We start from the raw sequence: 24,642 nt of genomic DNA on the forward strand, positions 1-24,642 counted from the left end.
CACCTACAAGCTGTGGCTTCCATCCCGAGCCATTCACACCTCCCAGTGGCTATCCAGAGATGTTCCATGGAAGGAGGGCAAGACCAAAATAAAAAGAAGCATTAAAAAGTTAGGGACAGGCGGGGAATGGCCACACTGACATCCGCCTACTCCCCCTAAAGGCCACAGCAGCGTCCAAGTAGGTGCCTGGAACGGAGGAAACATTGACACCCGCTTGCGGAGACCAGCAGAAAGGCACTTCCACACCTCCACCTCCCGGGACACAGCCAACAAAAACAGCACCGGACCCAAAAGATATGAATAGAATAGCGACTGTAGAAAGCTTTGACTCATTTTACACCCCCAGCAGAAATAAAGGCAGGAGGTTTGTCCTTCCTCCGTCCCCAGCCTCTGTACATGGGACCACCGCTGCAGAAAAGACACGTCTATCTACCTGAAGATTCCCATGGGAGTGAGGGAGCAAAATGCCTAACTCATCTGAAACTCACAGGGGAAAACCTTGCTTGTGATGAAAGCACTTCCCTTTCCTAGCTTGAAACTTTGGGAACTGGGTGGTAGGAGAGGGAACAAACCAAACCACCACCACCCCGCCTTGTTTTCAACAATTCAGACTTTTTTGCACTCATGTTCTTGCTCGGTAACTCCAACTGACGCAAGCAGACCTGCAGGCTTCCTATTGTTGAACGGCTCCAGGTGAAGATAAGTGGAGGTGTCTTAAGATAGCAATCTTCTTCTGTTGCTATGGGAGCTGTAACATCACTAAATGTATTTGTGGCAAAGCTGGCACTTGTATTCGCTTTATACTCAGTGCTCAAAGTAACCTCTCATTACCCGGACGGGGAGTTAAACCGGGTAAGGAGTGCAGCTGCCCGTGAGACTGTTCTCCAGCCTTGAGCAGAAGCCAGCATGTGAAACCATGCTCAGCAGCTCAGGGACCAGATAGTGCTGATTCATACTTTCCAGTGCTGACCTCCTCTTGCCTGGCCCAAACAATCTGACATTGCACAGCTAATCCCAAGTTTGTGAGGTGACCCTCCAAGCCCATCAGGGTTAGATAGAGTATAAAGCATAAAAGTAGACCCTAACTATGTAAAAATAACCGAACTGGGTCAGATCAAATGTCTGTTGTGGCCTTCCTCTTACCTCCAAGCGCAGTCAATGCTTAGGGGGAAAAACAGGGGGAATGGGAGAGTGATACTTTTGCTGTGCATTGTCCAGCAACGTGCCACGGAGGTCTGCCTTTGCCTTTAGTAAACCTCCAGGGACTTTTCCTCCATAAATTTGTCAAATTGCTTTTTTGACCCCATTTATACTTTTGACCTCCACAGCATCATGTGCCAACGAGCCCACAGTTTTATACACACACATGATTGAAAAAAGTACTCCTTTACACCTCCTGCCTTTATCATTTCATTCACTGTTTCTTCCCTGTTTTCTGGCCATTCTGGCCCATTTCAGTGCTCATTCAGGAACGTGGTTCTTAATTCCACCATTAAATGTGTTCACAGGTCTGCCAAAGAATCTTATCCCTCTGTATTTTTGAGACAAGTTTAGCATCTGCTTGCATCGGAACCAGGGAACAAGAATGCTCCAGAAGCTGCTCCTGCGCCGAGGACGGATTTGGCAAAGGCTCGGGAAGTCCTGGACATTTATTCCTGCTTCCTGGGCCCAGCTGTAGCATCCCAACTAGAATGTGCTGGGCCTGGACGGATTGACCCATATGAGAAGGCTAGCGAGCATGGCACTGCATTCATCCACTTTTTCAGTAATCTTCTTTAATAATTGACTTCCCATTATTCATTTACCTATCTTTATTCATTTGCATCTATCAAAGTTCTGGCAGAGCTGTAGCGGGAGGTGCAAGGCTCCCATTTTTTCATTCCTCCGCTTGGTGTGAATTCATGCCCACACAAATTCCCACTCTGGCCCGGAGGGCTCTGACTTTTAGCCACGAGGTGGGGTGAGCAGCTAAATTCCTGATCTGAGCATGTGCACAGCCAATGCAAAGCAGACCACCATGGAGTCGGGGTTTGCCAAGCTAAATGGCTGGAAAAAAATTCCTTCTCGGCTTCAGCTTTCGCTGCTTGACCCATGGAAATGTGCAACCTTAAACCTCAAGTTTCCAAAACAAATGCGCACGGGGCAAGCGAATAATGCAAAAAGCAGCGGGGGTAGGCAGCTGTGCTGGTGGCGGGGCTGCTGGCCCTCGGCTCCCTGCTCTCCCGCACCGAGCCCTCTGCTCAGCCTCGCGCCGTGACTGGCTGCCGAGAGGAACCGGGGCGAAAGCTGGGCTGGGAGCGACTCAGTAGTGAAATAGTTATCTCGGCTGGCTTTCTCGGTAACTCTTGGAAAGTCCCCGAAATGACGTTTCTAACCTAACAATTAAAATGGGTTTAATTATAGAGAGGCTCAGAGCCCTGGGAACAAGCACCATCTACAGAATGAGTAAACAACTGCAGAAAATAATAGGCTGGTCTCTCCCCTGGTTACTCCTCACTCTGGCTAAGGCAAGGAAAAAAAAAGAAACTAGAAAGAGAAGGAAATTCGAGGAACCTGATTGCTCTCCCTAAGTAAATAATAATATAAAAAAAAGAAATCTGCAATAGCCAGAGCCCGTGGGCGTTTCTCAGTTGGTTATTTTGGCCGTTCTTGAAGACCGAAGGAGGGGGGAAAAGATCAGCTGCCAGCTCCAAGTCCAGATCCTGCGACTGTAAAGCAAACAGAAGAGGAAGTGGATCATTTGTTTAAAGTTTTCGGTGCGATGGCCGCTCGAGTCGGCGTTGTGCTGCCCAAGGCAGGCGTTTCTTTCCTCCCAGCCAAGCTGGAGCGCAGGGCAGGAGGAAGAGTCCGTGGTGCCGGGGCAGGGCCCCCCTCGCCTGCCTGCGCGGGGCAGAGGCCCACATGCTGCCGCTCGGCCTGAGATGGAACACCCACCAAAGCGATAGTCAGGGTGAGCCTTGCCTCAGCTGGGGCTAAAGGTTTAGGGACCGCAGATTTCACGCTGAGGCACCCCAGTATCGACAAACCTTCAAGAGTTTTGTTTGGTTTTTTTTTAAACACGGAAACTGCTGCCGTTCTCCCCCCTCCTCCCCGCCATATCAATATCAGTATGAATCATAGTTTTGCCTACTAAAATCTGGAACAGATTACTTGCTCAGAGACGTTATTTTTTTTTTTTCAGTTTTACAATTTTGAGTTCTGGGCACTGGAAGAGGGCGACACAGGGAGAAAAGGCAGAGTTTATCAAACACCCTTTTAAAGGGCAAACCCATATTTTAACAATTTAAAGTGCTTGGGAGCCATTTCCCCTAGCAGAGCCTGCCAGGTTTCAATAAAAATTAGGAAAACAGGAGGCGGGGGGGGGGGGCGGCCGATGTTAACGCACACAAAGACGGTCAGCTCGCCAAAACGCGAGGGCGAGCGGCCGCGCCGAAAACGGACCCAAACCAACTCTGAATCCAAGCGGCCAGACCCGCGCCGGCCGCGGCTGGGGACCGGCCCCGCGCGTCGGGGAAGGCGGCGGCGGGGCCGCTCGGGGCTTCTCCCTCCGGGGGGGCCGCACCGCCCCCCGCCCCCCCCCCGCGTCCCGGGGAGCCGCGAGGCCGCGCGGGGGGTGCTGCTCCGGCTCCGCCCGCGCGCGCGGCCCCCGCGCCGGGCCCCGCGCTACGCGCGCGCACAGCGCCGCGCAGGCCCGCGCGCCAGCCCGCACAACCGCCTGCGCCAGCGCGGGGGAGGGCGGCCAACACCCCCCACCGCCCGACGCCGCCTTTTTTTTTTTCCCCCCCCACTCCGTTTTCTTTTTTTTTTTTTTTTTTTTTTCTCCTTCCCTCCCCGCCCCCCCTCCCCTTCTTCCTCCCGAAAGTTTTTCTGGGCCCGCCTGCCCGCCCGGGTGATTCAGTCGCGGTGTCAATCACCCTGTCCTCCTCCTTCCCCTCCCCTTCCTCCCGCCGCCGGCTCCTCCTCCCGGGGTAAGTCCGAAACTTTATAAGTTGAGCTTTCCCCGAGCCCGCTGGAAGCGGCGAGCGGGCGCGGCGGCCGGGCGGGCTGGTGGCGGCATCAGCAGCAGCGGCGGGGGGCGGCTGCGCGCCGGGGCGCTGGAGGCTGTGCCTTACCCACGCCGTGACTCCTCGTGTCTGTGTGCCGCGGCCCCACCCGCTTCCCCCCTCGCTCGCCGAAGATGTCCACAGCCCTGGTGTCGCCCACCATCTTCGACCTGAGCGAAGTTTTATGCAAGGTAAGGGCGCCGTCGGGAGCTGCTCCTCCGGCTTCGGGGCTCTGGAGCTTCTTTGAGTTTCTTTTTCGGGTTCGCTTTTTTTTTTTTCCTCTTTTCCCCCCGTTTTCTGCTCGGGAGTAAGTTTGGCGCCGGCGCCGGAGGGCGCAGGGCGGGGGCCGAGCGCGGCCGCCCCGTCGCGGGGCGCGGGGTCTCCGGTCACCGCCGCCCGCGCTTTCCCGCCTGGGCCGCCGCGGAGGGCGGGGGGCACCACCCCGCGCTGCCGGCGGGCTGAGCCGCGGCGCCGGGCGGGGGGGGGGCCGGCTCCTTCCCCTGCCCCCGGGGCCGCCGCGCTGCAACACGCCCGGGCGCGGCGCGGCGGGCGGCGGCGGCGCTGCCGCGGGGCCGGGCGGGGGCTCCCTCCCCGCGGGCCCCGGCCGCCCCTCGCCCAGCCCCGCCGGAGGGGGCGGCGGGGGCTGGGCGGGAGCCGCTGCCGGCGGGGGGGCGCGGTGGGGCCGGCGCTGCGCGCAGCCGTTCCCGCCCGCCGCCGTTCCCCGGGGGGCTTTCCCAGAAGGGAGCTCCGGCCCCTGAGTTGGTTTGGATGCAGCCGGCGGCTCCCCCGCGTCTGGCGCTCGGCTCGCTGCGCTGCTTCCCTCCGCGGGGGGACGGGGGGGTGGCGGCGGCGGAGGGGGCTGAAGCAGAGGGTGCCGTGGAGGGAGGGGGCCCGTCGGGGTAGGGCGGCCGCCGCTCCCCGGGCCGCCCTGCTCGCTGCCCGGCGGCGGGGGCCGGGAGCCGGCGGGGCGCCGAGCCGTACCGCGGGGTGCTGCCGGGGCTGCGCGGGGGGGGCCGGAGGAGGCGGTGGCAGTGACCGGCCCTTGTTTTCTCCCCGCAGAGCAACAAGATGTTGAACTACAACCCCTCGGGTGTCGGCGGGTGTCTGCTGGACAGGAAGGCGGTGGGCACCCCGGCCGGCGGGGGTTTCCCTAGGAGGCACTCTGTCACCCTGCCCAACTCCAAGTTCCACCAGAACCAGCTCCTCAGCAGCCTGAAAGGGGAGCCGGCTCCCATGCTGGGCCCCCGGGAAAGCCGCTTCCGGGACCGCTCCTTCTCCGAGGGCGGCGAGCGCCTGCTGCAGCAGAAGCAGCCCGGGGGACAGGTCAACTCCAGCCGCTACAAGACGGAGCTGTGCCGCCCCTTCGAGGAGAACGGCGCCTGCAAGTACGGCGACAAGTGCCAGTTCGCCCACGGCATCCACGAGCTGCGGAGCCTCACCCGCCACCCCAAGTACAAGACCGAGCTCTGCCGCACTTTCCACACCATTGGCTTCTGCCCCTACGGGCCGCGCTGCCACTTCATCCACAACGCGGAGGAGCGTCGCGCCGTGGCGGGGAGCCGGGAGCCCCCCGTCACTGACAGACCCCGCCTGCAGCACAGCTTCAGCTTCGCCGGTTTCCCCAGCACTGCTGCCAGCGGGCTGCTGGACAGCCCCACTTCCATCACCCCGCCGCCCATGCTGAGCGCCGACGACCTGCTGGGCTCCCCCACCTTGCCTGACTGCGCCAGCAACCCCTTCACCTTTTCCAGCCAGGAGCTGGTCAGTCTTTTCGCTCCCAGCATGGGGGTGCAGGTGCCCAGCGGGAGCTCCCCCACCACCTTTTTGTTCAGGCCCATGTCCGAGTCCCCCAACATGTTTGACTCGCCGCCCAGTCCTCAGGACTCCCTCTCTGACCAGGAGGGCTATCTGAGCAGCTCCAGCAGCAGCCACAGCGGCTCAGATTCCCCTATCCTGGACACCTCAAGACGTCTTCCCATCTTCAGCAGACTCTCCATCTCCGATGACTAATCTGGGTTTCCTCTTGCTCCCCCCCCCCCTTCCCCCACCTCTATTACCATGTTAAGCTGAACTCCCCCCACCCTCCCCCCAGTAGTCCGAGCTGGATGTTAACATGTCCACCTGCCTGCTGTAGACCCACTGGCTTAAACCACAAGTGCCAAATTACGATGAAAAGCAATAACGTTTACAAAATTAGTGCCTTTAACACTTTCACTGTGACTGTATTACCTCTCCAGCTGCAGAGGGCACCAGCAGCTCTGTGCACTTCCAGATGTGCAGGAAATGTCCGGATCCAGCTCCCTCCACTGGCCATGTACTGCATCGCCCTCTCCCAGTCCCTTCCCGACTGGCCAGTTTCCGCTAGGCTGCAGGCATGTGGGCAGGCGTTAACATCCAGTCCTCTTCCCCCTCCTCCCCTTAAAGACTAATCTTGCCTGGATCCGCTCAGGTCTGCAGGAAGAAAAGCTGAGAACGGACAAAGATTGTAACATGAGTGGGACTTCGACTGGGAGGAAGAAAACAAAACAAGAAAACAAAAACCAGATGGACTAGGAGAGACTTGATTTTGGTGCTAAAAGTTCCCCGTGTATTCATGTGACATCTTAAACAAATAAAGAAATAGAGGGGGTGGGGCCGATGGAAGTCATTCCACACACACAAGTTCGTGTAAACAAAGTTCCAGTAGACATAGCTTTAATGGTTTTGCTCTAGAGTACTTTAGACCTATCTTAGAGCACTCACGCCAAGCTTTTTATTTTTTTCTGGGTTTTTAATTTTGTATAACTTTTCAGAAATTGGAGAGCAAATTTTGCTTGTCACTGCACAACAATATAAGAAAGCTTATTTAACTTATCAAAACGTATTTATTGCCGAAACCTATGCTTTTTTGTTAATTTTGTTCATATTTATCGGGATGATGAATCCATAGAATATATTCTTTTATGTTTAAATTATGATCTTCCATATTAATCTTAAGATTGTGAAGTGTCTTTTTTCCTTTTTTCCCCACAGTTTAATATATTATACTACAATGACATTTTTTGTAACTTTACACTTTTTTGGTTATTTTATTTTAAAAAATGAAAAATTAATTTAAAAAAATGCAAAAACTGTGTTTGGATTATTTATTTTAGAATTCCCCCCCTTTTTTTTTGTGTTGGACTGCAAATTGAGTTAATGTGCTTCTTTGCCTTTCTTCTTACCCTCTTCCCCTCCCCTGGGTCTTGCTTACCTGGGCTTTAGAATGTACATACCTGAGCTCTGTTGCGAGACAGCATGGAAGGAAGATCTTTCTTCCTCCTTTTGTGTAGATTCTTAAAGGAGAAAAGCCTTGGGCTCAAAGTGCCTATCTGAAGACATTCCAAATACAGTTTGTCTTTGCGTTTCTGTATTCCAAGTTTGGAGTTTTCCTTGCTGAGGTGAATGGGACTGGCACAAAGAGAACGATGAATGTAATTTTTTTTTTTTCCCCTGTTACTGTTCACTACATTGCTTTTTCTTCCTCTTTGTGTGAGTTTATTTAAAAGAGAATCTCTTTTGTAACGACTGTTTGCAGTTTAAATCAATAAACCCCAAGTTTTTTCAAGAAACTGACAGTGGAGATGGTTTTACTTATAAAAATCCAGGGGCTGGTTTTAGACAACCACTCAAATGCAGATATTTTCCTCCTCTTGACCCTTGAGATGCCTGCCCACTGTGTGCTCAGGCATCCCTCTGTCATTCCCTGCTGATTCATCAGGTCAGCCCTGCAAGCGTGTGGGTGCACAGATCAATGGCACCAAATAACCTGATGTGACCTACCCTGGTGGCCTCTAACTCTCTCTGTTTCTTACGGAGTCCTCCTCCCATCTTGAGTCGCTCGGTCTGTTCCTGCAAACTTTTTTCTGATCGGTGTAGCTTAAACCTTAGATTGGCTTTTGTTGCTTGTGGGCCCTGTGTTCCTGGGGCCTGGAATGGAGAGCCTGTACATGTGTTGAGTGAGGCTAAAGTGGGATGGATTACAGGTGGGTGGTTACAGATTTCCCAAATCTCAGGCCTGGCTTGTTAGTGGTACGGGTCTGCTTTGGCAGAGCAGCTGTTTGGTGTTTTGCATAGGAAAGGAACATGAACCCCAGCAAAGTGTGTGCACACAGATCACCCTGCTGTCGCATTCAAGCCCTCGTACCCCTTGAAGCATCAGTCAGCAATCCCAGAAACCTCTGAAGCCAGTAGCTTTGTTTAGGGATACTTCTTTGCCAGTGCTGCTTGTGGTGTAAGTCTTGTGTTTTCACCTTTGAGCTCTGCTCTGGAGTAAGCTTGATGCTCTTCTTCATCTGAAACAGTTCCAGCTCTCTTCCAAATCAGGGGTGGAATATTGCTGCTGAACCACCAATCCTCCAACTGTCTTGACATGCCTCAGTGTTCAGGAGAGACATTTCCTAATTCATGTTGGAAAAGTTCCTGCCAAACTAAAGCTGCAGGATACCTCAAGGCTTACCTTCCCTGCTGCTGGCTTTCTTGTGTGGTCTGGCAATAAAGGTGAGCTAGGTGGAGGAAAGATGGTGGAAGGAGAGTGTGGCTGGTAGAAGCTGGTTCCCATGAAGAGTGCAAAAGCTGTATGGGGAGTTTGCTCAGTAGATGCTGACGTAACTAGCACGTGGTGCAGTCTGCGTGCTGATCCGTGAGAGAAGAGCCTCGGGCACAGCCTGGGTACTGCTCAATGGCCTTCAGATACCTTCTGCTAACCACAGCCTTGTCCCTGGGCACAAAGGCAATGGGGGCCACATGAGAGACGGGCTTCTGCCTGGAAGACCCGTGCCCGGCTGCAGCAGGCACCCAGGTCTGCCTCCTTCCCTGCTGCTGGAAGCTGAGCTGTTGGCCCCTGAAGAGCGAGGCATATCTGATCTGGAGAGGATCCCAAGCCTGTTGCAGGGTGTGCACGTGGAGCTTGAAACTGCTCGCTTCCTCTCTGGACTTTCTGTGCAGCTCTTCAAACAAATAGTCTTTGCCCAGTTAATAATTGATGAAGAAAATAGCTGTATTAGTTACATGGTGCTATTGGTATGGCAAACAACTGGGAAGCTGTGCTAAAAGGTCTTCACTCATGGTACCTGTGTACTTCCCTTGTCCTTCTAGTGCACTGGTTCTGAGAAGCCAGCACCATTTTTCTCCTGTGGGTTTATTAATGATAAAAGCTCTATCACTCAGTGCTTTGCTTTTTGAAACTAACTTTGAGCTAGGTCATACAGGGGATAGTGAAGAGCAGAACAGGCAGCATCAGAAGTTTACTTTCTGTAGTAATTTGAGAGAGAGAGAGAGCACGCAAGAGCCTTCAGCAATGCAGGGATTTGCCTGATCCGATCAATTAGCATTCATTACAGCTTGGATATATGGCAGCAGCTTGTCTGGAAGGACTTCTCCTTCCTTGGATTTACCATGGATGAGTTGTCCATGCTGTTTCTCGTAGGGTTAGCATCTGTGTTCCCTAGCAGTTCACCATGGTTGGTAATAGCCTAGCCCCTGTGGGGCAGGGGGACGCCTATGGTGGCTCTTGCTCCTCCTCCTGTACATTTTGTTAGTCATGGATGCTTGCTGTGCACTCCTTGTAAGCAGACAGGGTCCGTGCCTCGGCTCCACACATTAGCTGTCACTTATTTTTTGGCTTTGAAGACTCTAGTGCTATCCACCTTCAACATGTCTAGCTGTCTTTGGAAATTACAGCCAGCATGTATGGCTGTGTGTGCCAGTTGCCTCTTGGTAAGGAGTAGGGTGATGACTTTGATCTGCAGAGCTCCAGGTGTCTCAGATCCCACTCCTGTAGCTGCCTCCCTCCTTCTTAATTCTTACAACAGCTGTAGGTGTCCCAGCGACTATACTGGCTACTCCCTTGCTTTGGGCCAGACATGGCTTTTGTACCAAAACATCTTCAGTTCTGCAATCGGGAGCTGTAGAAACAGAGGCCACCTCATTTCCTGAACTTCTCTGTAGGTGAGAGTTGCAAAGTCAAACAGGGTTTCTTTGTTGTTGTTGTTTTTAAAGGGAGTTGGGAACTTCACTATCTAGTTTTGGACAACCTTTGTTTAACATCACTTGCACATAGGCATGGTGTGCCAGATTGCAAGTAACAAAAAATACCATTTAGAAAGAACCCTGGAGCGCTCCAAGTTCCTGGTCCTGACAGAATTTGTCTCATCAACATAGTCATGAAATTGGGAGGCAGCGAGGGAAAGAACTTGCAGAAGCGGAGAACAGTAGAACTACGCCTGGAGGACTGTTACAAGCTGGCTCCAATTTTCAGTCTGTACGGTACCTGCACAGGGAGGGCAATACTCTGCAAATGGGACTCAGAGCTGCTGTTGCAAATCATGTAGGGAAGACCTGTCTGTGCCAGGCCTTGCACCAGCAGAGGGAAGGTGGTGGTGGGGCAGGAAATGATGGGGCCAATCTCAGACATTGGGAGCAAGGCAAGAGCGAGAGATCAAGTCCACACAGCATGGGGATAGCAAGGGTGAGAGAGAAGCCAGGCTGTCTCGAGTCTGAAGACTTCCTAACTAATGGTGTTTGGATGCATGAAGGCTAACGAACTGGGTCTCTCCAGCGGGGCTCAGGAGCAGCGGCATTGAGGGGAAGGTCTGGATAATGTAGCCTTCTGGATACTATCATCTAATGACTATGCCCAAGGATATGAACGAGTATTAAGATGCAGTAATGCATGCGAAAACCACGGCATGCCCTTTACACTTGCTAATTGCTGCAATTTGTGTGGCCTGTGTTGGGGAAAGCTAGTGTGTGCTTGAGTCTGGAGAAAGAGGCTTTGGGAGAAGGTGCAGCGGTCAGTGTGTGAGCAAAGAGGCTCCTGGCTTCAGTGTTGGAGGTGTTGCGGGGGCTGGGGGCTGCAGACGTGTCCAGGGGTGGCACTGACACAAAAGCACAGCCTCAGTACCTGCCTGGGAGGGAGAGAGGGGCTTGTGCTTGCGGGAGGCTCCTCATGCCCTGCGTAACAACAGGCAAACATCAAGACATGTGGTCTTGTATCCTGCAGTGGGGCCAGGGAGGCAGTTCTGCTGCGGGGAGGTGGTGTGATGACAGGCGCTCTGGTGACAGGGAAAAGTGTGGTGAGTCAAGTGAAAACAAGCGAAAAATTAAGAGTGAAGAGTAGTACCTTCCTTACCTGAGCCTGACAGAATAGGGGTCAGGAGGAGCCCATAGCAGAAGCAGTTTGAGGGGTATGAACCAGCTATAAATGGGAAGAAAACAGCAAAACTAGTGTTGAGAAGGAATTCAACAGGAAGGAAGGGGTGACACCAGTCGCAGAGGATCTCTCCAGGGCTGGGAACACCAGAAAGGACAGCAGGGCTGGCTTGGTGGGGACACTGCAAATGTCTGCCGGGAACTTGTGGAACAGCCCTTGCGCTCGAGGCTGAGTTCAGCCCAAAACGTTAGAAGATGATGCTGCCTGGTGATGTAAAATGTCCTTTGTTTGGCGACTCTCTGGCCTGTTAAGCAACGCCTGTTCCTCACAAAGCTGACGCTTATTCCCTAGAATACTTCCAGCAAAAAGAAAAAAAAAAAATAGTTCCTCTAAGACACCCTAAACCAATACCTGCTGTGACTAAGCCCTGTGGGCAGCTCCGCAGCTGATTTATATCCTCCCCCTCCAAACTGAAGGGGTTAGAGTGGAAACAGACACCGCGTTAAACATAGCCGAGGGCAGCGAGCAAGACAACTCTGCAATGAGGCGGGGAGGAAGCGGGGCTGCGGGGCGGCTGCTGCCAGGCGTGACGCCGGTTCGGGTTTCCTCGTAGGCAGAACAGAGCTCCTTTTGGCTGGTGCAGCTTTATGGGCTCGCCTGGGTTTATTATACTGCAAATGTTTTGAATTCCACATCTTAATTTCCAGAGAAGCTTTGCTTAACTTTTGCTGCTTTTTTTTCCCTGGTTTTGATTTTTTTTTTTTTTTTTTTTTAACTACCACTACCTTAACCTCTTCTTTTTGGTCAAAGCTGCCATTTTCTGAGCAAACAGAGGACTGGAGTTCTCCCTGCCTGGGCTCCAGCTGCAAATTAATCTCTTTTCATAGTTTCATTTTATGTCCGCCCACTATCCCCACCACATTAACTTAGTCAACACATGGAAGTGAAATTTTTCCATGCAGGATCCTGCGGGTTGTAAGGCTGTGTGGAGCACGTGACTGCCAGCTCCAGAGTATTCTTGCACCTCTAGGTGGAAGGAAGTTTCCTCATGCCCCACATATGTGAGTGGTTGTCGGTGTGATGTGAAAAGTTTCAACAACTGGGGTCGGTGGAAACATTTCAGGGTTCAGCATTTCTCTGCATATTTAAAGCCCTACCACACCGGCCAGGCGGAGGCAAAGCCATAGGTATGGTATGTTTGCTGTACCTCCGGTGCTACCAGACCACTGGTCAGCAAATGAGCCAGTCGGATGTTTTTCAGTGGAGTTGTTCTGTCTCTGCGGGGTTTATCTCCCTCCCAGAGAGGACAGAAAGAGCAAGCAATGACGATGCTGACAAAGACAGATGGAGTCTGCTTGGCCTATGTAGTTGATACACTTTGTACTTCTACATGATGCCTTTCACGTGTGGGCCTGGGAGGATTTTACATGTATTTCAGGCACTTGGCAAATATAACTGTACCTATTCCACAGGTTTAAAACCCTGTTAGATATACCACTGCTAAGTGAAGGGGATTGTCTGGCAGTGGCACAATATCAGAGAAAGAGCTGCAAAAATAATTTAGGACTCCTGATACTTTTTCTCCTGTCTTAGTCTCCAGGCAACAGCAAATATTTCTCCTGAATACTCTGGATGAGCAGATGCCAATGTTGATTCACAGGAAAAGGATGTAGCCACGCAAGCCATAGAAATGTTTGGGATGGTAGCCACGGCCCCTAAGGAGACATTAAGCAATATGGAACAAATGCCAATGAAGTTATTTCTTCAAGCTCTTGCTGTGTTTGCTATAAAGAGATTTCTTGAGCAGTCTTATGTGACAGGGAGCTATCGTGATTTACCTTGATTAGAGCTACACAGAGAGAATACACTGTGTTTCACATCTCTGGAGATGTTCTAAGGGCTTTTGGGCATTAGCAAAGTCCTGTTTTACTAAGAAGTCACAGTAAATGAGGAAAGGTTTTGTTCAAGGCCAACATCAGAGTGTAAAAGATGCACTTTTGCTTGGAAAATGGACAATGCTGAAAATGTGCAAAGCAGCTCCCTGTTTATTTTCTCTCAGTCTCAGATCTTTTGTGCTGTGTTTACAAATAGCCCCATTTTCGCCATGATTAGACTTATAAATTTATCATGGGATTGAAAATCCAAGAACAAACATAATTCACCCTCTCTTGAGGGTGCCCAGCCAAAAGAGCTAGGGGAGCTGCAGAAAATCATTTTCCTCTAGGTTTAGGTAATGTGGCTTTGGATTCATAGACTGAGTCTGCTGACCAGGATACTTTCCTTCTTCTGGCACTTGTCTGACCAGAAAAACACTTTCAATGTGGATGAAAACAGGATTGGAGATGTTTTTGAAACATATGAAAGTTTGTTTCAAAAGCAAGCAGTTTGTAAGAACTTGAGGGCAGGCAGCTGGGGGAGGCCAGTGGTCTCGTGATGGAGGCCGGAGACAGGCAGCTCGTGGGGTTATCAGTGTATCATCCAGGTTGGCAGGGACTTCTACTGAGTCATCCAGACCTTCACTCTTAACTATGACAGCAGTGGTCTCATTATCCCCAAACCACCTCTCAGGCACAGAGAGTTGTCTAGCGATAGCCTTGAACGTCTCCAGCCTGACACGTCCGTGGCAGTCCCTTGTCAGGAAGTTTCAACACTCAAGCTATTTTAACCTCTCTCTATGTAGCCTAATACTTAACCTGAACATCTCCTACAGAGCTTTGTGGCCATTAATTTCATGTCCCATCCCCTTCAGTTAACGAGACTGGAGCCCAACTTCCAGGTGAAGTCTCTGCAGAACGGCATGTGTGGTTTCACCTTTCAGCTCTCCTGCCAGCTGCACTTTTCTCCAGCCTGTTCCCAGGGGATCTGCTTTTCCAAACCTTTCCACTCCTCTCTTCCCATGCCTGCTCAAAAACAGGATGTCCTAAACTCATCCTGGACTTTCATTTTCAACCTGGTTCTGGTCTCACTGATGCTGTCCTGCCTCTGGTTCTTGTGGAGGCAAATTCAACCTTCCTGGCCTAATCTGTCATGAGGACAGGAGAAAAGTGCTATATCAAATTCTATTGGTTCTGTTAGGAACACAATGGGATACAGAGTTCCACCTCTTGTCACAGCACTATGCTGCCAAACAGGGCCCTGCCCAGTTATTGTGAGGTGTCCTGGCTCACCTCACACAGCCTGACGGTGGTGGGTGCCTAGTTCCTGACACTTTATCCCCACTGGATTGCACATGTGAATATGCATGCATGCCTATTATCTAGCTCTGATATTAGCACTGTGTTCCACGGCATCCAGGAGCCTTAGGCGGTCGCCCCACTGTCAGGTTGGGGCAGCCTGGGGCCCCCACCAGTGTGCTCAGAGGAAGCTGTGCTCCTGCCCTTCAGTTTTCCTTCCTGAAGGAGAGACACTCATCCCTGTCCCCAGGGAACATAAGCTTTGAAACATGAGTTGATTTGTTTCCACTTATCATTATCTTGGTTTACATAAATTACAGCACTTAAGAGTGGTCATAAAATTATCCGGCCTTAAAAAAATTCAGCTGTAGAGTTTGGCCCTGTGACCTCCCTGATCAGCTTGTTTCCAACGGGCAAGCGTACAGTGGGAAAAGAAACAGTCCCTTCTTGTTTGTCACAAATGTTCATCTCCCTTTTGTATCAGGTTGCCTGGTTTCCCAGTGTTGGTCAGTACAAAAAAGTACAGCAAGCCTTTCAGCATGTGCTGCTTCACCATTCTGAATAACTCTGTCAAGCTATTTAAATCAACTAAATCATCCAGCGTCCCTCACCAGTGGACACCACATCACTAACATTCTAGAGTCAACTTCTGCCCTGAAAAGGAGGCTCCTTGACAAAGCAGTGATGATCTTCTTTCAGGGATATTGGATCACCTCTGTGTGTACTGCAAGTAAAATATTTTCTCTAACATCTGTTTCATCTGGAAACTGAAAGGCAGGCTGGCTGGTTTTATGAATTGCTCTTGACCTCTGTTAGCATTGCAGCAATGAGAATCTGGTTTCCAATTGCGGTAAAGAAAGAAGACAGATTAGATGCCTAATGTATCAAAAGAAAAAAAAAAAGCAATAAAAACTTATTTTAGTTGCTAAAAACAGAAACTATGAATCTAAATACCCATAAGGATTAGATGATCTGGACAGACAGCAATATCAGATAGACACTTTTCCAGCAATGGTACCTGCACTCTATTTCTGTCAACGAGTTGGACAGGATGGTAAAGATTCTTGGGTCCTTCTTATTCCTGACTCCAAGAGGGAGGGGTAACCCGTAATGCTGTTTCCTATCATGTCACTGGTTTATTGTCCATAAAAAAACTTCGCCCTTTGGGTCGTGCTATTTATTTCCTCCAACAATCTTTATAAGACACCTTATCAAAATTGGTGTAAAAAGATGGTTGACCCACAGCACGCTTATTAGGTCACCTTTATCTGCTCTTACACTATTTTTTTCATATTCAATGTATGACTATGTCATCCCAAGCAACATGATTAGCAATCAAAACCGCTTGGGCTGATAAGACCATAACACTGTGTCCCACAAGCAATTAAGCCTTAAGCACCCCAGGGAAGTGAGTGGAGGAGGGCATGAGGCGGTGGGTGTGTGAGGGTGGGCAAAGTCAGCGGGCGTAAGATGGGGTTTTGGTTTGGTTCAGATACAAAGTGTACTCGATGCTTTCTCTGTAGCACTGCTAGCAACAGTGAACACAAAATGGGCTTCAAAGGGTGCAACTGGCAGTAACCTGTCTGGAGTGGGTTTGAACTCTGGAGCACCGCTGCAGACACAAGAGGGTTGGGTGCAGCCGCTGTGCGGGGCCAGCCCTGGACGGGAGGCTACTGGCTTCACCTGGGAGGCAAAAGGCCCTTTGCCCCTGCTGCGCTCATCGCTGGATCCGGCAGAGGAGAGCAGGCAGCCCACCGTGGTCACCCTGCCACCGAGGGGGCTCTGGAAGTGGAGGTGGCAGGGGCAGCTGGGGCAGAGTGAACACTGCCTGTTCGCTGAGACCAGCCTAAGCAGCATGCAGCAGGAGCAGGCTGCTGGCAAACGAGGATCAAATGCTCATTTCTCTTCCTAGTTGTGTTTCCTCCTCCTGCCTGCAGTCCCGGTCTCCACCCACGGTGCTTAGCACCCACTCCCTGAGCCGAGTGGTGTAACACACTGCTCACTGTCTGGGGCCCCCTCTCCCTGCACCTTTCCCTGGGGAGAGACAGAGCTGTGAGATGTGTGCTGTCTCTCCCTCTGGCTACACTAAAGGATTTAAATTTCCCCCAACGTGTAGACAATCCAGTTGTCTCCTGGTCCTGTAGGTTGCCAGCTTTACTGAGAGTCGGAGACCAGCAGGACTGTGTCAGCAGATGAGCTGGAAGCCCACCAAGCTCCTCCAGCCTACTGAAATGAGGAGCTCTGCTCCTGTGAGGTGCCTTCCTCTGGCTTTGCCTCCCTTGTCCTTTGCAGGGCTAGGACCTCATATCCTTCATGTGCTAAAAAACTTGTAATGAATTACTTTCTGAAAGGCCTGAAGAAGTTAAAAGGGTATGCTGCGTTCATCTCCTTTGGGGATGGAAAAAACCCAACGCCCTTGCATTGCTGTAAGCACTGTCCTACCTGACCTCTCCTCACTGCTAAGGCCATGGGCTTGTATGGCTCTCACAGACAGCATAGATCATGCCTTTGCCAGGTCAGGATTTTTCTGCCACTTTAACTCACAGGCACTATACTTCCCCACTGGGTCCTAGAGGATTTATTTAGGTAGTGAAACGGGCTCTTTCTTCATTAAAAATTGGTAGACAGTGGGGTTCAAGATGATAATTTGTATAATTAGGATTTTGAAAAAGTACATTATTCCCCCTTTTCCAGTACATAGAGATTAACTGTGAGAAGGACAGAGCTGGCAAAAGTGTGGATTACTTCAAGTTTTGCACGTCTATTCTGTGTGGTCCCACTTTTATGATTAAGACTGTCATGACTCTTTCCCACGACTGGCAATGAGGAGTGACCAGGGATCCAGCCTGTTCCCCTGCTCCATCTAAGTGAAATACAAAAAGTAAACAAGAAACATGAGTGCTAAAAAAGTAAAATCCAGTCCAGCTCCAGGTAATGTACAAACTCCTTTTCAGTGCTCTCTGTCACACAGAACTGATCCTGAACTGCTATAATTTGGTCTGCTAGTAAAACAAATCATAATAGTCAATATAAAGTAAACCAGGAAGAAAGGAAGAAACCACAGTCCAGGACTGAGCATCTGAGCAGTGTGGAAACAAGTGCTGGTGAGGGCTGGAGCCTTCAAATGTCTGGATCATCTAATCCTTATGGGTATCCAAATGCAGCCAAGGGCCCCTAGCTTGCAGACTGTGTTAGATTCCAGGTGCTTCCCAAATGCAGACGGGGAGTACTAGAGGAGGGACCAGGAAAAAACCTGCTCCAGGAACTGACTGTACTTTGTCCAGCTCTGAACAGCTGTTTGGGGTCCTGCTTCTACCTGCTTTGTAAAAGGCTAAACATTTTTTTTTTTTTTTAAAAAAGGGAGAGTGAAATTGAGATCAGGAAAAGAAAGAAAAAGTCCCAAACAAACATATGTTTGATAGAGGAACTGGATTTTTGAACCCTGGTGCTGTCTGGCCTTTCAGGTTGTCAGCAATCTGTTGCGTGCTGAACATAGAGGACAGTGTGGTGGAAATACCTATGAAGCAGCGAGAGCCTTATCAAGGCACTGTACCAGGAAACGCACCGCTTTCTTGGCTACTTCATGCACGATACTATGGTTAAACCCAAGAGCATGCCTCATCATAACATGTGCCTTATCAACCTCACTATCTGATGACAACAGCAGCCCTCAAGAGACCAGACTGACATCATCCAAAACCTCAGTAGTTCAGAGCAAAGGCTGAAGTATGTAGCTAGGCTACAAGCTGTGCTTGACTCTGTTGATCTGTTTGTACTGAACTTGCAGGCGCTGTTAGAGGAAGAGGAATATAAAAATCAAGCACAAACAACTTTTTCAGAATGTTTCTCACAGGCTATCATGCTATTTAGCAAACTAATGCAGCAAACAGAGGAGGTTTTGGTGCTCAGCAAGTGGAAAAAGTCTGCTCCACAGCTTTCTGCAGCTTTGAGAGGGGGGAAAAAAAGCCCAAACCAAAACACTGTCACTGCCTGGAAGAGAGAAATGGTGCCACTGGTGATTTGGTACAGAGTTCCATTCCCAGCTGACCCAGACAGTGTTTTGTGTGGCTGTGAGGTTTGCGTTCATACCATATCAGAGACAAGGGCCAGCTGTTGATCCAGCTGGAGCTCTGAATCTCCAGTTCCTAAGCTTTGGGATGGCTGGTTCACAGTCACATTGCCAGTCTCCTTGTTTAGTTATTGGTGGTTCACCATGGCAAAGCATGCTGACTCTGACCTCCTGGCCTCTTTTCTCTCATTTAAGATCAGGGGAATTTCTGCAGTCACAAAAAAAAAGAAACAGAGAATGGGCTTTTCTTGTGTAATATTCACCAGACTGCTCTGGTTTTAATTTGCTCTCCCTGTCCTGGGTTCTTCAAAACACCTTCTCTCATTTACGTCAGCATAGATTTACCACACCCCACTTACTTATTTCAGACCTGGATAGCACCATGGAAAAAGATTACCCGCCTTTGGGAGCTGCCTCTTTATGTCTTGGACAAAAGATGATCATATGGGGCCATATTCCTTCCGGAACTGCCTTTGTATTTGTACAGCACCTAGCACAAGTGAGCCTACTCCTGCTTGGAGTTTACTGTACTACAAAATTGTTCTTAAAAAAACCCTGCATTTACTGTTAGGGTTTTCTTTTTTTAATTGCAATGCAAGCTTTCAGAGGGAAATGAAGCCGGATTTAAATGCTGAATGCATGCATAGCAACAAGAGGAAGGCCATCCAGCACATGGATGCTAAGTGTCCTTTTACAGCCCCCATTCAGACCCAGCACCCTCCTCCCTGGGGCGATGGATGGCATGGTGGGGCATGGATGGCATGGTGGGCAACGCCACTGCCCTGCTGTGACCCTGGGCAGGGGAGCATGCCTTCCCCACTCCACGCTGTGCTCTGGAGTATTTTGAGATGTCTCCATCTGTTGCATGGATTTGGGGAACTGGAAAGGGTGGGCTGTGGAGGGGTGGCAGGTGTCAGGAGCTACCACGAAGGCCAAGCTCTCTGCTGATGCCACATCCCCTCTCCCTGCATGGGAAAGCAATGCGGCACAGGGACTCTGGCCACTGGGACCTGCACTGTCTCCCAGTCCTCTCTGTGTATCTGCCAGAACGCAGTGAATCCCCTGACAGAATAGCTGAAAAGACTGGTTCAAGCTGATGTGTCTGGTGGATGCTTGTTTGCTACCCTCTCCCCCGGCCCAGATGCTCAGGACAGGTAGCGCAGGAGGCAGGACCAGTGCTGGTCTGAAGAGCTGCAGGCAGGCCACCGCCCAGGAGCCCAATGGGTGCTGGCTTGCAAAAGAGGCCTCCACCTTCCAGGACAGTAATTGCATCCTCACTGTGCTCTCGCTGCACTCATAAACTTCTGGTTTCTTACCCTCCCATCACGCCTGCCTATCTCCAGCACCACTGGGGATGGTATGACTAACCAGCCAGATTACGCATGTGAACTACTTCAGCAATGTGTAAAGGTTTTGTTGTTGTCATAGTATGCAGCACACTGAGGATACGTACATGGGAATTACCTGGCATAAGTCTGGTTTTTCGTGTTCCTGAACACAAGTATAGCCCGTAAGTTAGCTGAAGCTTATGAAAGATGTCTCTTAGCCCCCCCCAGAAAGCAAAGCTGGAACTTCAAGGAAGAGATGCTGTGAACATTTGGTCCTTTAAACTCCTGTAAATCTTGTCTGCTGCCAAAAGATTGAAAACTACTCAATGAAAGAAAAAAAAGATTTTTTTTTACTGACTCAGTGAAGGCCTGGCTCACAGGAAGGACTGGAAAAGAGGTCTGGTAGAAATAAGATTTGCCCCTTCAGATAGAGTGTTAGATAAATCCAGCTGTGTCTTGAAACTGTGGGAAGCCTCCCAGAACAAGTGTAGGGAGCTTAAGGTGTTTTTTGAAGCATACTGTTGTTCTCTATTCTGTTGAACACATTTCTTGGTCTTTATGAACTTTAGGGAGCACTGAGAATGCATTGTGCCACAGGGGGAAGTCTTACAGAAAGACTGGATTAGACGATGGAATAATTTTTAAATGCCTTCTCCTACAATACTCTCTAAAATATTCCTCCTCTGAAGCACACTTGGTTTTTCTCTGCCTGATGTATACATCCCTGACACTTATCTGGGCCTGCTATATTATTCAGTTAGTTGTTTGGTTGATTTACTCTCATTATTTATAAATATATTTTAAAAATCCCTTTTAAATGACACAGTGGAAGGTGGCTGAGATAGGGTTTGGTAAGAAATACAGGTGGAGTTTTTCAAGTTTGGAGACAGTTTCTGGTCCTTCTTTCCTGAAGAGGAAGGGGCTTTGAATGGCTCTTGTGAAATATGCTGATGGTCTGAGCATCCACATCACCAACTCCCCATGACAATTGCTACCAATTGACCACTTGCTGGCTGTCTCCGCAGCAGCCCAGGAATGGGTGAGTCATGGCAACTGAATTCCTCTTCACCCTGGCTGCCTCGCCAGGCCCTCCAAAGGAGCTGCATTAACAACAGGGGAGGAAAGTCAGTGCTGCTTTCTTTTCACGCTGTGGAGCATTGATCAAACAAAGCTCTTCTGCTTCCACAGACGTCAATGCATTTTCTCATGAGTGTTACCTGCATAATGTCGTACTAAGAGAACAATCTCAAGTAGCGCTGGGCACATTATTTTGCGTAGGTAATTGATTCTGTGCTACTTCAGGCCAGCAAAAAGGTATCATATTTGCAAATAGCTTTAGCAGAAAATGCTCAAAATCACGGCCATGCTTAGGTGCAGCAGTATCTAAATGCTGGTTTTCATTTTAGAATGATTTTTTGAAACCAAGCTTGGTTACATTTTAATCATTTATAAATGAAACAATCATCTTGGGGAAAAAAAAAAAAACAAACAACAAACAAAACGAAAATAAAAGAGAAAGAAATGAACAGATTAAACACTGGGTGCTTTCCTGCATAGAGAATTGCTATTTTGGGGGGAAAAAAGCAGGTTCCATTCGATGAGGAAAATCAATTCTTTTTATTTGAGATCTGCCCGGAACATTAATCAATTATTCACACAGCTCTGCTACTGCAGCTCAGATAAAAATACCAACAAACCCAAACAGGGAGGTATTCAGAATTTCCCTTGAGATATTCTCAAGTGAAAAAAAAATATTACAAAGTGTGAATTTAAAATGTTTAAAGGAATTTTTTTCTGGACACCAGTTGCATACCGGGAGAAAGAAGTGTGAGTCCTGCCTGAACGCCAGCCCTTTCCCTTGAAAGGATCTTTCCTGCTTTTGTGAGCCCTGCACCCAGGAGACAGCACATACGGCCGCCACACAGCCCTCCTGACGCAGACGGCCCAGTAGCAGTGTGGGATCTGCGCGGGTGAGCCACGGCCACGCACAGCACCTGCCTCCTTCCCTCCCTCCGTGTCCTTCCCTGCCCACTCCATCCACACATGCCAGGAATCGTCCTCCCCTCCGAGGTGCTTGCCAGGATGTTTCCTGCGAAATTTCTCTGTCCCTTGGAGTCACAGTGCAATGGGTGGACGTGGCTCCAACAACTGGGCCTAATGCTTCAGTGATGGAGTTTGTCCCGGCTTTTGTGCTGTGACAGGGTCCAGTGGTGCCAGGATCCGAAGCGCTGAGTTACTGCTGAGCTGCTGTCTGTGACTCAGCACCCATTAGAGGTTTTCAGCTCACACGCCTGTGATGTGAAGTTGCACTGATGCACTTAAATTAGACAAAGGGGCACAGAAATGAGAGCTGTAATAGGAATTGTACCTTGTGTCTGGCAGCAAAGAGATAAACAGAGATTACAGGGAGCTCTCAGCCCAGATACCCTCACCTCATCTTGATCTGCTCCTCACTCCCACTTTTAAAATGGGGGGGAAAAGTATCAGGGCCCCTGACATTTTTCCCTTGAGGGAAACACATTCCTGACCTGCATGCTGGAGATCATTTTCACTGTAGGCACTGGAAGAAGTGTCACCATCATGGTTGCCTGCCCACGCCTGCCTGTAATGGGAGGGACTGGTGACACCTCCATCATCGCCCCACTTCTCCCTGTGTCAGGCCTCTGGGATCTGTGCCGCTCCATGCCCTGGGGAACAAAGAAGCACCTTTGCAGGCCCAGCTCGCCTGGCAGAGGTGTTGCAGATGGCTGGAGGCCACCCTGGGCAGTGGCAGCCTGGGGACACCCCGGAGCAGAGGCGGGAAGGGAGAGGGGCGTGCTGAGCCGGCCTGGCCTCGGGCCCCTGCCAGCAGGCAGGAGGACGGCCTGGAGGAGCTGGTTGTGCCTGTCAGGGACGCTGCTCCTGTGCCGGTGCCAGGTGGGGCCTGGCAGTGGGTGCGGGACGCCCGCCCGCCCGCCGCAGCACACCCCCTTCCCACAGGCTGCTCTCGCCATCCTCCCCTCAATACCAGCCAGGCTGTGGGGAACGGGGCGTCCTGGGTGTTTGGAACCACGCTGTCTCTCCCCACTTATTTGGTTTCTCTGCTGCCGCAGAGGCTTCAGCTGCCGGGTGGGGAGGCGTTGCAGCACTGCCAGGGACACCGTATCTTTCAGCAGGGTGAGCGGGCTGTGCTGCCTCGGCAGTCATGCACACTCTACCTTTCTTTTTCATTTCAAGCTGATGGTATTTGTGAGGAAAGCAGGACTTCTGCCCCAGACGGAGCCAAAGATGTACTGGATTAGACCAAGAGGCTGTCTAATCTGGGAATCCTCATCTGCCAGCAGCCAAGCGCGGGTGCTTCCCAAGAACGCTTTAGGCCTCCCTAGGGTTGTGCAACGTTATCCCATGGAGAGTGCTGGGAAAACAGTGACTTAACCTGGGAGACTGCAAGGAAAAGTGATGCAGAAGTCTAGCAAATGACGCTCTGGGAACTTTTCTGGTGGAAAGGGCCATGTGATGCCACAATTTTGCAACGCTGTCCTTCAACAGGGCGTTATCCACATTTCCCAAGCTGGCAGATTTAGACTGCAGCAATGCTCCTTCTTGAGGACACATCTTAAACCCTCTCGGAGCTGGCAGCTACTGCAGAAGCACAGCAGTGCATTTGTTCAAGGGGTCATCTCCTTGGGAGTGCATGATGCCCATGTCCCTCCAGGATGTATTCTGAAGGTTCCTGGGTGCAGTTTTGGGTGTTGGTTGCCTCCTGTAAAAAACTGAATGGCCCACAATTGGCTTTAAGGAGTATCTGACTTTCTATACTGTCACAGCACCTCACAGCAGGAGTTTCTGTGCTGAAGCCCCCTTGCTAGAAAAGAGGAGGTCTCTGTAGGGGCACTGGGACACGCTGGGATTCTGGAAACCCCTGATTCTGCCAGGACTGGTCTGAACTTGCTGGCTTTTCAGGGCTACTCCTAAAGCCAAATTTTGGAGAGACTGAAGTTTTGTGGGGGAAATGAGTCTGTTCCCCAGGATGAAAGAAGCACTGAAAGGGATTTCTGGCAGTGGCACCTGACTGGTGTCCTACCGAACCCAGTATTTTCTTACTGCAGAAATTGAATGGATTTGGTAATTGCATTTTGGGTTATCCAGAGCCCTGGACAGGTTTTTCTTTACTCAAGAAAAAGTAAATAAATACAGTTCCTCTGCACCACTGACTAGCTAAGCTGAGCTGAGAGAAGTTCCTATGAATGGTGCTGTGGGATGGTGGTTACCGTAAGGGAGATGGGGCTAGACCCAAGCTTCACTCTATACAGCAGTGGGGACCAGTCTGAAACATGGATCAAATAATACCCAGCTCCCTGAAGCACTTTGGAAGCATGTTGTGGTTTTGGATGGGTTTGTAACTCCCTGTGTAAGGCAAGCTTACAGATAAACTTTAGAAACTGAGGGAATATCTTTGGGTGCTAAAAGAAAACATTTTAGTACAAAAGGGTACTCAAGTTCAAATTGGATCAAATTCTTGTTTTGTTCTAGGAATCATTGAAATTATGGAAGGAAAAACCAACAAAGAAAAAAACCCTGAGACAGTACTTTACAAAATCCCAGAAGTAACAGAAAATACCCAATAATATGTTATTTTAAAAGCTCAGTTTTATTTCCGGATAACTAGATAAGAAGATCTTATAGAAGATCTAATAGACCCAGCTATTAACTCGTGGGTAGATCTATAACCCTCTGCTAACAGTAACCGCATTAACTGCACTTAGAGTAACTGCAGAGCACCAGACCAGAGACGAGCACCACTTACACCGTATCTGTGCTTTATTTCAAGTGCAAGTGGTACTTGGCTAGTGGGTCGGCCCTGGCAGCTCGACAGCAG

General features: G+C 50.2%; 1 protein-coding gene across 1 annotated transcript; it reads left to right on the top strand.

Moving 5' to 3' along the window:
* The first annotated feature begins 3,996 nt into the window (after nucleotides 1-3,996).
* On the top strand, nucleotides 3,997-7,633 carry ZFP36L1 (ZFP36 ring finger protein like 1). Its single transcript, XM_074824403.1, has 2 exons — nucleotides 3,997-4,234; nucleotides 5,103-7,633. The coding sequence occupies exons 1-2, from the start codon at nucleotides 4,178-4,180 to the stop codon at nucleotides 6,051-6,053; spliced, it is 1,008 nt and encodes a 335-aa protein (XP_074680504.1). The 5' UTR covers nucleotides 3,997-4,177; the 3' UTR covers nucleotides 6,054-7,633.
* The last annotated feature ends 17,009 nt before the right edge of the window (nucleotides 7,634-24,642 follow it).

Source organism: Strix aluco, chromosome 4 (genome assembly GCF_031877795.1).
Source record: "Strix aluco isolate bStrAlu1 chromosome 4, bStrAlu1.hap1, whole genome shotgun sequence".
NCBI classification, from domain to species: domain Eukaryota; kingdom Metazoa; phylum Chordata; class Aves; order Strigiformes; family Strigidae; genus Strix; species Strix aluco.

What these genes read in the sequence shown, in the direction of transcription:
- ZFP36L1 (XM_074824403.1), top strand. Translation starts at nt 4,178, where the DNA reads ATGTCCACAGCCCTGGTGTCGCCCACCATCTTCGACCTGAGCGAAGTT. An exon ending in TGAGCGAAGTTTTATGCAAG is followed by an intron (nt 4,235 to 5,102) that starts GTAAGGGCGCCG and finishes TTCTCCCCGCAG; the next exon opens with AGCAACAAGATGTTGAACTA.